The sequence below is a fragment of the Bacillus rossius genome, chromosome 6, assembly GCF_032445375.1.
Source record: "Bacillus rossius redtenbacheri isolate Brsri chromosome 6, Brsri_v3, whole genome shotgun sequence".
NCBI lineage: Eukaryota > Metazoa > Arthropoda > Insecta > Phasmatodea > Bacillidae > Bacillus > Bacillus rossius.
The window spans coordinates 46,984,506-46,995,511 of NC_086334.1; the positions used below are offsets into that span (position 1 = coordinate 46,984,506).

General features: G+C 38.0%; 1 protein-coding gene and 1 long non-coding RNA gene across 2 annotated transcripts in view; one reads left to right on the forward strand and one right to left on the reverse strand.

Annotated features, from left to right (window-relative positions):
* LOC134533144 (peroxidase-like) overlaps positions 1 to 9,545 on the reverse strand; it is a 110,302-nt gene extending 100,757 nt beyond the window's left edge. Inside the window, exon 1 of the mRNA XM_063370454.1 lies at positions 9,466 to 9,545. Coding sequence (XP_063226524.1) covers positions 9,466 to 9,472 — 7 coding nt within the window. The 5' untranslated portion in view covers positions 9,473 to 9,545. The remainder of the gene's footprint in view (positions 1 to 9,465) is intronic.
* LOC134533145 (uncharacterized) lies at positions 551 to 7,981 on the forward strand. Its single transcript, XR_010075253.1, has 3 exons — positions 551 to 1,363; positions 1,399 to 2,264; positions 4,495 to 7,981. It is a non-coding gene; the product is annotated as an uncharacterized LOC134533145 (long non-coding RNA).
* Positions 9,546 to 11,006: the final 1,461 nt, after the last annotated feature.

Consider the following 11,006-nt stretch of genomic DNA (forward strand, 5'->3'; position numbering starts at 1 on the left):
TCAATAAAATAACAATATTGTCGCGGGTTGAAATTTTGCAGGGTTGTTGAAATCAAATTTAGGGACTTTACTGACGGGACTCTGGGCTGGCTGCTCTGTTCACTCGTCAGCGCAAGTGGCGTGACCATGTAATTGGGGCACGGGGCCGGCGCGGCGCGCTGCGGGCTTGCAGAATTTTGTTTGTTTGTTTGGCCGCGCGCTGGCGCAGCCACGGGCCGCAGTTACTGGGGCGCGCTGTCGTAACAAGCCGCGCGGTGTGGCCTGCACATCGGGGTAGAGGGGGGGGTAGTCTTCCCAGATGTTCTAGTTAGTTGTTTAGTAAATTTGACTTCAATAACGAGCTTTTGTTATGGTAGGCGCGGCAGGGCGCGCGAATTTAAGCGCAAGTGAGTGGTGACTCGGAGCTCACTCAGGCGGAGGCTATGCGTCTCACCTGTGGTCACGAGTTGTTAGTTCGTTCGTGATGTAGGAATTCAGGCTCACTCAGGCGGAGGCTATGCGTCTCACCTGTGGTCACGAGTTGTTAGTTCGTTCGTGATGTAGGAATTCAGGCTCACTCAGGCGGAGGCTATGCGTCTCACCTGTGGTCACGAGTTGTTAGTTCGTTCGTGATGTAGGAATTCAGGCTCACTCAGGCGGAGGCTATGCGTCTCACCTGTGGTCACGAGTTGTTAGTTCGTTCGTGATGTAGGAATTCAAGCTTTCGGGCGGAAGCTATGGCCGACGCCAGAGGCCACGAGTCGTTTAATTTAAGTTAGGTCATAATGTAGTCATCTTCAAGCTTTCGGGCGGAGGCTATGGCCCTCGTCAGGGGTCACGCGTCATAGTTTTTAAAATGTAATGTTCGTTCGGGATTTCAAGGGCAGGAGAGGCCCCTACGTTATTTTTTTAAAGTAATCGATCAAGAAAGGCTTTTCGGAAAATGTGAGTATGGACTTATCTTTGTTTTAATTTTAAGTATTAATTATGATTTGAGGTATTCGGAAGGACTAGGGAAGTGTTTAGTGAAGTTCTCTCATTCTCTCTCTTGTAAGGTCGTTCAATCGTTAAGGAAGTAAAGAGATTATTGTTTTAAATTGTAATCCCGCTATTTAAATGTTCTTTAAAATGATGTTGAGTATTTGACTTTAAGAATAAAATAATTTTAATTAAGTATTATGTTATTTTGCAAAATCTCCTTAGTTCAGCTCTCACCAGACATCCTGTACGGGATGACGAACCTATGATCCTAGGTACAGTAAAGTATTTTATGAAGTTAAGACTAGTTGATGCCAAGCGAGTTGTTTCTATGTAAAGAGCTACGATTCTCGCCCCCCCCCCTCTGAAGGTGGATCGTGACAGAAATGGCGGTGGCACCGGCTAGGTACACGTGACAGAAATGGTGGAGGCGCCGGGTAGGTGCACGTGAAAGAAATGGTAGAGTTCGCCGGATAGGTTCTATTTCTGGAGAGAGAGAGAGGTAGATTTTTATGTTTATTATTAAGTTAGTTTCAGCTTCTGATAGCAGGTTATTAAGAGTTTACTTGAGGAGAGGATTACGGAATTTTAGTCTATAGTGGAGGAAGTCTTTGAGATTTTTTTTTTGACGTAACAGATGTTTATTTGAGGATACTTGTAAGGATAAAGTTTATAGTGATAAGTTGTTTTAAGTCGTTGAATTTATTGTAGATTTATATCGGGGATTATTACGTGAGGAGAATACGTTATAAGTTAAATGCTTATTAGAGATAATGCAAGTGGTTTAATTTAATTGAAGTTCATTTTAAGATTGTAGGTTAAGAGAATTATAATTTAAAATAAAGTTTTTTGTCGTAAATAGGAATTATTTTCAAGAGAAGTTTGTTTTGTTTTCGTGCGCGTAGGAGACGAGACGTACGAATTAAATCAGTCGAGGGAAGGATAAACGTTAGAAAGGAATTAAAGAGAAAACGAGAGTTTATGTAAAAGAGAGTTATAGAATTTATAGTGATGTTTTGTTTTAATTAGAAAAATGTTGAGAGTTGTTTCAGAACGACACGTCAGTGGACGTGGCAGAGTGAACACGTGACGGGGAGGTGCTGAGACCTAGCGGAGAACGGAGGAACCGCAAACGAGGGTTGGCGCACCTGATGGAATTCGGTGACGTCACGGGCTCATACGGAGACGTGGACAGGCCGTGACCTTGTTTTGATCAGCTGTACGGTAACTTAGCGATAAGAAAATAGACTATTGGTTAAATAAATTTAAATTTAAGTGTGTTTTAGAAGAAGAGGAACTTTCAGTATGTAAGTAATTTATTTTAAGAAGTGTATGATGTATAGGCTAGAAGTGTTTCGTTGTAAGTTGTTTATGTTTTTGTTAGTTAAATTCTACCTCGGTTTTAAAAATATTTTTTTGGGATTTGTAAACATTATTAAGGAGGTACACTATAAAATCGATAAGCATTGAGAAAACTGGGAAGGCTAGATTTTGTGTGTAGAGGGAATTTACTCCAAAAGAACAGAGAGACAAAATTAATGTTTTCATTAGGGCGAGGGACCCTAAGGTGAGGCGTTGTGTCCCTGGGAAGAAAGGGAATTGTAGCGCAGACCATAGGAGATGGGCTGACTACGGAATTAAGGGTCAGGAGAATCCTGAGAGTTGTGAGTAGTTTGGGGCAGGAGTTCCCCATGGTAGTACCGAAGTGGCTATCCTGTATGGGATAGGGTACCATTTCAATGAAGTTTGTTGGTGGGGTTAGAGCCCCCTGTGTAGTGGGCCTATAGCAGATAGGCACTACAGTGAAATTTTTGGTTATTTTGTGAGGTAAATTCCCTGGAGGTTAAGTAAGATTGGATTCAGTTAGGAAGGAGGGAAATGAGAAACATTGCTGTAGAGAGTTAGTGTACTTGCCTAATGTGAAATTGAATTTTAATAAATTAATTAATGAGAAAGTTTTTCTGGTCAAATAATAATGGAAGGGAATTAATTAATTTTTTTGAGTAAGGTGTTTTAAGTAATGAAATAAAATAATGTGAAGTAATTTGAATAATTGGGGAGGAATTTCTTTAAGAGTTTAGATAATTGTTTTTGAATTTATTGAGATATTCAGCCAGTGGAGTTTGAGTGTGAGAGATACAGTGAGATTTTAAGGAAATCGGTTGTTTATTAATTAGGACAAATGAGATTTTTTGATTAAGAGTCAGTAAGCATAGTTAAATTTACGACATAATATTTGTTGACAGTTTACAGTTATTAAGGAGAAAACAGAGTAATCTATTTATTTTTATTTTAAGGGTTTGAAGATAAGATTATGAATTTTTTTTTTTGAAAGTTTCTTGGGCATGTTTGAATAATTTTTATTTGGATTTTAAGAAATTACAGAGAAAATTTAATTGATTTACATTAGTTTGGAAGTATGGAGGTTTAGTGTTCGATTAGCCCTAACTTGATGGTCGGATCCCAAAAGAATGCCGTAAAACCGATAGCCAATTGAGAGGAATGCGGTAGGCGCTTGTGTAGAGAGGGGTTGTGGGAAAACTCCTTGGGACTGATGGCAGATCAGGGGCCCTAAATAGTGTGTGATGCTGTAAAACCAGTGCAGAGAAAGCCTGGTATGCTTAAATTTTTGGGCACAGGTTATGTAAACCTGGGGTTCCATGGGATTTAGTCATGTTAGCTGCTGTGAGACATTAAGATTTCCAGGCTCCATAGTAAATTCAATGTAAATTTTTGTTTTCTTAAAATAATAAATTTGTTTTTAATTTTTTTTGAGATATTTGATTTGGAACAGTGAATACAGACCCCGAGGAATAAGAGTTGTCATGCTGTGAGAGGAGAAGGTGGTAGGCCTAAAAGGGTACAGGCACCACAGAGGTTATTTGTATTGCATAATTTAAATATAAGGAAACTTGAGAATTTGAAATTTTGTTGTTGGGTTGGACACCCATAAGAAGAGTATAGGCAGAATTTTTATTGTTATGAGATGTCTAATTTAATTGAAAAGAAGAAAGTTTAAAGATGCAAGGTAACATTATTATTGTAATAATTGAAAGAGATTAAGAGGTAGAGAGAAATAGGCAGTTTTTGTTTGTAAGTACTAAAGTTTACATATAGAAATTTAGTAACTAAGAATGAATAATAAGTTAAGTCTAGTGTAAAAGTTTTTTTTAAGTTTGTTAAGTTAAGAGTCACAAGTAAATTTTTTTTAGAGAGAATGTCTTTGATAGGAAGTATTAGAAACTTATGGGAATTTTAGGGTAACATAAATAATGTAGGTAATGAATAATAAATAGATGGTAGGTCTTAAGTTAGGATTAACATTTGAAGCAGAATTTAATTAAGAAGAAGGAAAATAAATAGGCCTAATGAAAAGAACAAAAAAGGATTTTATGGTAAAGCATTTTTTTTAAGTAATAAACAATGAATAATAATGTTGTTTCAGGGTAATGTGTACTAATAATACAATTTTTTTTTAGGACCAAAGAACAGGAATTATGTAATTTAAATTAACATGTATTTTTGAAACTGTTACAGATTCCTTAAGATGAGCTGAGCAGCAGTCCAGTTTACAAGATGACAAGAGTTCGAGAGACAAGATACAAGATCACTGAAACAAGAGCCAAGACTGAAGATACAAGAGAAGAGAAAGCTGGCAGCCATGGACTTACAAGTGGAGATTAATAAGGTTATGTAAAGTTTTATTTTTTTATGGAAGACAGTAACTGGAGTTTTTTTTTGTTATAAACATTATTTACAGAACTTTTTAGGTTATAGTAATGTAATGGAACTAGTGAGTTGTGGTAGCTGTCAAAAAGAACTAATACCTTAAGTTTAATTTTTAAAGTTAATTTTCTTAATTTACAGAGGGATTAGTAGTTTTTTTTAAACCTTATTTAGGTTGGAATTTAAATACAATAGCTTATTATAAATGTGTACGAACAGTTCAAGTTCACAGTACTGATAGGTAGGTCAGATGATCTTATTGATTTTGATGATTTGTTGTTTTGAGTTGATTTTTAAGTGTTGTGAATTAGACAATGAAATAGTTCTGAAAACTTAAATTATTTCAAGCTAAGAAATAGTAAAGTTAATTGTAACTCAAAGGACACCAGAATTTAATTTTTTTTTGAATTAGTAATGTTTGAAAATTTTATACTTTACAAGAAAGGTTATAAACAAACAGATCGGATGGAACAAGGATGCAGTAAATCACAATTTCATTTAGAATTATTGATTAGCTTTTGAGGTTATGAAGTAAAAGTAATTATAGTTTAAAAGTTTGAATAAAAAAAAATGTTTTTTTTTATTTGTTTGAAATAGAAAGTTTAAAAGTTAATTAGTCATGATCTAGGTGGGTGATGGGGTGGGAATTGGCCACTCTTTTTCCCTATAACCTCCCTAACATGGCCTTCTATTACAACTAACAGAAATAAAGAAGAAGAAAAATGAAGAATTATTAGTTAGAATGTTTCTTTCATGAAGATACCTGATGAACTTTTACTGTTTGGAAGAATAGAAGCAAGGTTAGTCAGATATTTTTACTCAGAAGAAGAAGAAGATAAAGCAGTTTTATGACTCGACAAGCCAGAGATTGGTGTTTCCCCTCTGCGCTTCTATTGACTACGTTGTTTACTCTCATGGGATAGCTGGTTCGGCACCATGGAGAGAGATTGGTGGGCATTGTGGTTGCCCCCAGAAGAAAAGAAGAGTAGAAGAGGTTATGGGTGGGTCATGTGAACTGACCTTCAACCCAGTTACTTCGTGGGGACTATTTGCTGTATAGAGAAGATCAAGACTCAAGAGTTAGGGAAAATCATTGGAGGTCATGTTTCCCTTCCTTAAGTTTTTCCTATCAAATTATTTGCCTGATTAGATTATGCTAAGGGTGGGATACTTTATGTTAGCAGTTGAATTAATTAATTTTATTTTTTTGTGTGTTTGCATCCTTGCCCATCGATTGCAGTTTAGTAGTTAGTTTTGTATTTGTCAGGCGTGATGGTAATGCCTGTTGATGATGTTTCAGAATTGTAATCTGTTCGTGATGAGGATGGCACAACTCCGAAGCAGATGTGGGGAGAAGTTGTGAGCTGCCCTGGAAGCCAGTCCAGTAGCTGTTGGAGTTGAGTGGTGTTTGCTGATGGCCAGCCCAGGGAGCTACTCTTCTCGACAACACTGACTTCAAGGAGTTGCACCAACCTTCACGAGATAAGAGTTTAATTAATTTGAAACACTGATAATTTTGTAAGGACACTTAATTTTTTTTAAGAACAAAAGAAGTATTGTGACAAACGGAAACTGGAAAAAAAAATAATAATTATCAAGAATTTGCACATTGTTTAACGAATACTGAGAAACTAAGAACAGTAATTTAATTTGTAAAGAGAGCTTCACTAACAGAACAATTTTTTTTGAATTGAGAACTCGAGCCTCTGAAGGTTCCTGTGAGAACAAACCAGATAAAAGTTTTACATTTAATTTTATGAATACTTGTTGTTTTAAAATAAATCTTATGCAGAATCTAGATGTATGTTCAGACAGCAAGGAACTAAGAAAATTATTATTTTTGTGAAATGAGGAATTTATAGTTATGGTTTAATGGAAAAAGACAATTTGTAATGTTGAGGTAGCTCGATGGGGCTCGAGCTCTGTGAGGGGAGGGTTATGTCGCGGGTTGAAATTTTGCAGGGTTGTTGAAATCAAATTTAGGGACTTTACTGACGGGACTCTGGGCTGGCTGCTCTGTTCACTCGTCAGCGCAAGTGGCGTGACCATGTAATTGGGGCACGGGGCCGGCGCGGCGCGCTGCGGGCTTGCAGAATTTTGTTTGTTTGTTTGGCCGCGCGCTGGCGCAGCCACGGGCCGCAGTTACTGGGGCGCGCTGTCGTAACAAGCCGCGCGGTGTGGCCTGCACATCGGGGTAGAGGGGGGGGTAGTCTTCCCAGATGTTCTAGTTAGTTGTTTAGTAAATTTGACTTCAATAACGAGCTTTTGTTATGGTAGGCGCGGCAGGGCGCGCGAATTTAAGCGCAAGTGAGTGGTGACTCGGAGCTCACTCAGGCGGAGGCTATGCGTCTCACCTGTGGTCACGAGTTGTTAGTTCGTTCGTGATGTAGGAATTCAGGCTCACTCAGGCGGAGGCTATGCGTCTCACCTGTGGTCACGAGTTGTTAGTTCGTTCGTGATGTAGGAATTCAGGCTCACTCAGGCGGAGGCTATGCGTCTCACCTGTGGTCACGAGTTGTTAGTTCGTTCGTGATGTAGGAATTCAGGCTCACTCAGGCGGAGGCTATGCGTCTCACCTGTGGTCACGAGTTGTTAGTTCGTTCGTGATGTAGGAATTCAAGCTTTCGGGCGGAAGCTATGGCCGACGCCAGAGGCCACGAGTCGTTTAATTTAAGTTAGGTCATAATGTAGTCATCTTCAAGCTTTCGGGCGGAGGCTATGGCCCTCGTCAGGGGTCACGCGTCATAGTTTTTAAAATGTAATGTTCGTTCGGGATTTCAAGGGCAGGAGAGGCCCCTACGTTATTTTTTTAAAGTAATCGATCAAGAAAGGCTTTTCGGAAAATGTGAGTATGGACTTATCTTTGTTTTAATTTTAAGTATTAATTATGATTTGAGGTATTCGGAAGGACTAGGGAAGTGTTTAGTGAAGTTCTCTCATTCTCTCTCTTGTAAGGTCGTTCAATCGTTAAGGAAGTAAAGAGATTATTGTTTTAAATTGTAATCCCGCTATTTAAATGTTCTTTAAAATGATGTTGAGTATTTGACTTTAAGAATAAAATAATTTTAATTAAGTATTATGTTATTTTGCAAAATCTCCTTAGTTCAGCTCTCACCAGACATCCTGTACGGGATGACGAACCTATGATCCTAGGTACAGTAAAGTATTTTATGAAGTTAAGACTAGTTGATGCCAAGCGAGTTGTTTCTATGTAAAGAGCTACGATTCTCGCCCCCCCCCCTCTGAAGGTGGATCGTGACAGAAATGGCGGTGGCACCGGCTAGGTACACGTGACAATATTAAACAGTAAGTGCACAAAAAATAATTTTGTTGGTAAGTTCAATTCTTACAGGTAAGCCCATACTGTCCAGAATTACCTCTGGTATTATATCTAACCCAAGCGTAGTGTCTAACTGAAATTTATAGCCCTAACTTTTAATTACATCACTAATTACATTTACTTTGTAAGACAGTAAAAACACACATTTTGAAATGAAACGTCTTTGCTGACGGGGCAACAATTTTTTAGCGTTACGAAAATTCTGATCGCATGAGGGGAAATAGCTAGCTAGTATGTCCTGGTTTTGGTCGCGATGCTTCAATTTAATGTGGCGTAAATTTTTCTCTGAACAATTAATGCAACATAGTAAGTACAAGTAGGTAACATTAAATTTAAAGATTTTAAAATTTTTTTTAACCATACACCATTGTGGAGCCCACAATTTGATATAAAAATAATTACACAAACACAGGAAACGAGCCAATAAGAACAGGATGGTGTCAAAACATACAAATGAATACCAAGACAATATTCCGCTGGAACAGGTGCATAGACCTGACTTAATTTCGGGTTGAGTGATTGAGTTAAAAGGGGCAACCAAAAATATAGAGATACAAACAAACATTAACTTCAGTTTTCAGTGTAAAATATTTGAAGTATTTAAAAAAAAAAAGGTTTTTTGGGTTGGGGGAATGACATAAGTGTGAGCACCAATATCTTCCTACCGAGTTACACCGCAGCGAAAAATTGATTGAGGCAACAACAGAATGAGTAAACAAGCAGATGAACAAAACAGAGAAAAAATTACAGAAGCATACAAAGACGATAGTGCAGTTTCCTGTGACGAAACAGTCGCCACACTTCGGAACCGTGATCTGCTTACCTCACTCAGAACACACTTTCAGCTAGACAGTTGAAACACTCTATTTACTTGTCGAAAACCACTGTCACTAGGGATGGGCCGATCAAATCCTCAAATACCATCAAATCAATAGTATTTAACATTCACGGAAAAAGATTTTAAAAAATATTATAGAAAATAAAGTAAATTAAATATTTCTACACTGATAACATCTGAAGTTTTATAGGTCAATTTTCTTTCTTCATACCTATCCTGTTACCAAAATATTGTAATTTCAAGATGTAATTATATAAATAAAATTACAATTGATTCTGGAAACTTAGCTTGTAAAACAAGCATTTAAAGGTTAGAATGTTTCAACAACATAGTTAATATTTTTCATTTACTGTACATTATTTTATATTTGACACTTGACACCTAAGATTCGGATTCGAGGGGTATATTCGAAATACTCTCATTGATTCAAATTCGAGATTTGGATTTGAGAAGATTGGGATTTACCTCATCACTAATTGTAACGCAGTATAAACCACCCCAATTAAGTAGGTCGCCACATTAACAGGTACACATTACATAATCTGTACTGTCCCAGCTAACCTGTAAAAAAATAAAAATAAATAGTTTAAGTAAAAAAACTTACTGTTCATGGAGTCTTGTCTCTCCAGCCCGTCGCAGTCTCAACTGTGCTAAGAAGTGATCTTCCGAGAGATTTTCAGTAGAGTTGCTTCTTCAATGCGACCTACATGGCATCACTACATCGTGATAGCTAGGGTTCACGGGCTGCATGCAGTTCAAAGGTCATTAACGTCAGAAAACCATCACAGATAAAATGTTTACTGTAAACATGCAACTGATGGTTTGCTAACAAAGATGAAGTCAGCAGAATATTGAAGTTGCTGAATTATTTAGTTTACTTACAGACCTAATTGACGTAAGCATTCTCACTCAATTTACAGTCATTATTCTGGACTTGGTCTAGAATACAGATGATTTTAATTTTTGTTATAAATATTGTCATTTGACGTCGTCATCATCCAACATTTCAGTTGCAAACTATGGTCATTATCAAAAAAAAAAACCTTCTGTCTAGGAAAAAATGATTACTGAAGCTTTTTCTGGCTGGCAGATTTTCCTAAGATACTAACATTTACTCTAGCACATTGTTCAATGTCTTCTGAGCAGCATTTACTCAGGAAGTAAATCCAGGGGCGGCTCCACGGAGGGAAAGCCACGCAACCGTCCAGGGCCCCGCGCCGATGTTTTTCATTTTCATTTTACTCATTTGTCTGATTTTTTTTTAATATGGACACGTAAATTAAAGTGCTGGTCAACACAAAAACTCCGTTCATGATTTCGTAGTGGAAAAACTCCCAAATATTTTACTGCCTCGTACAATTACGCGACTCCACCGGAATTTGATCGTAAGCATTTATGAAAGTGACTCGACGATAATTTACCAGGAAAGAATGTCAACATTTCTCAAGATAATTGAGCACAACCATCGTTGAAATTTAAATTCCAGGTTGACTTAAAATTTTGTTTGAAAGAGCTAATATTTTCAAATTTTCCAGGGGAGCGCCTCTTTAAAAGTTGTAAAAAGTCCAGGGCCCCGCAAAGACCAGAGCCGCCACTGCAGGAATCTCCCCAGAATAGCGACGGCCCTATCCGTCATCTGGAGCTTACGCATCAGTCTAACTCTCTGGTTTGACATTTGGCAATCGAAACGATAAAAAAAGAGAAGCCTAAGATGTCCATCAAGTTATGTCCCTGCCCGAACACGCCCGAATATTCACCTTCGGCCAACCTCGGGATTTGTTTTATTTTAGTTTCTTAGTTTTTTAGGTGCTGACTGGCGGCGGAGTGAGTGGTCAGTGTAATCACTCACCACCAGGGGCGCTTGCGTCCCTGGTCACTAAATCCAGTCCTGGATATAAAGCAAAGCGGACCACGAGTCCAAGTGCCCAACCCCCGCATGGTAGAATCTTTTCTACTCTGACCAACACTTCATCCAGACCATCCTCTGTATCCTGTAAATTCCTACACGTAATGCATACCAATTTGCATCTCGCATGAATGTGCCCAGGGTTTTCCCTGTGTCTATGCAGGTTTTACCTGGGCCCAACCTATCTCTAATTATAGTCTAGATTTAAGAGTGAGGGGAGTTAGTCATGGCGCCAATCG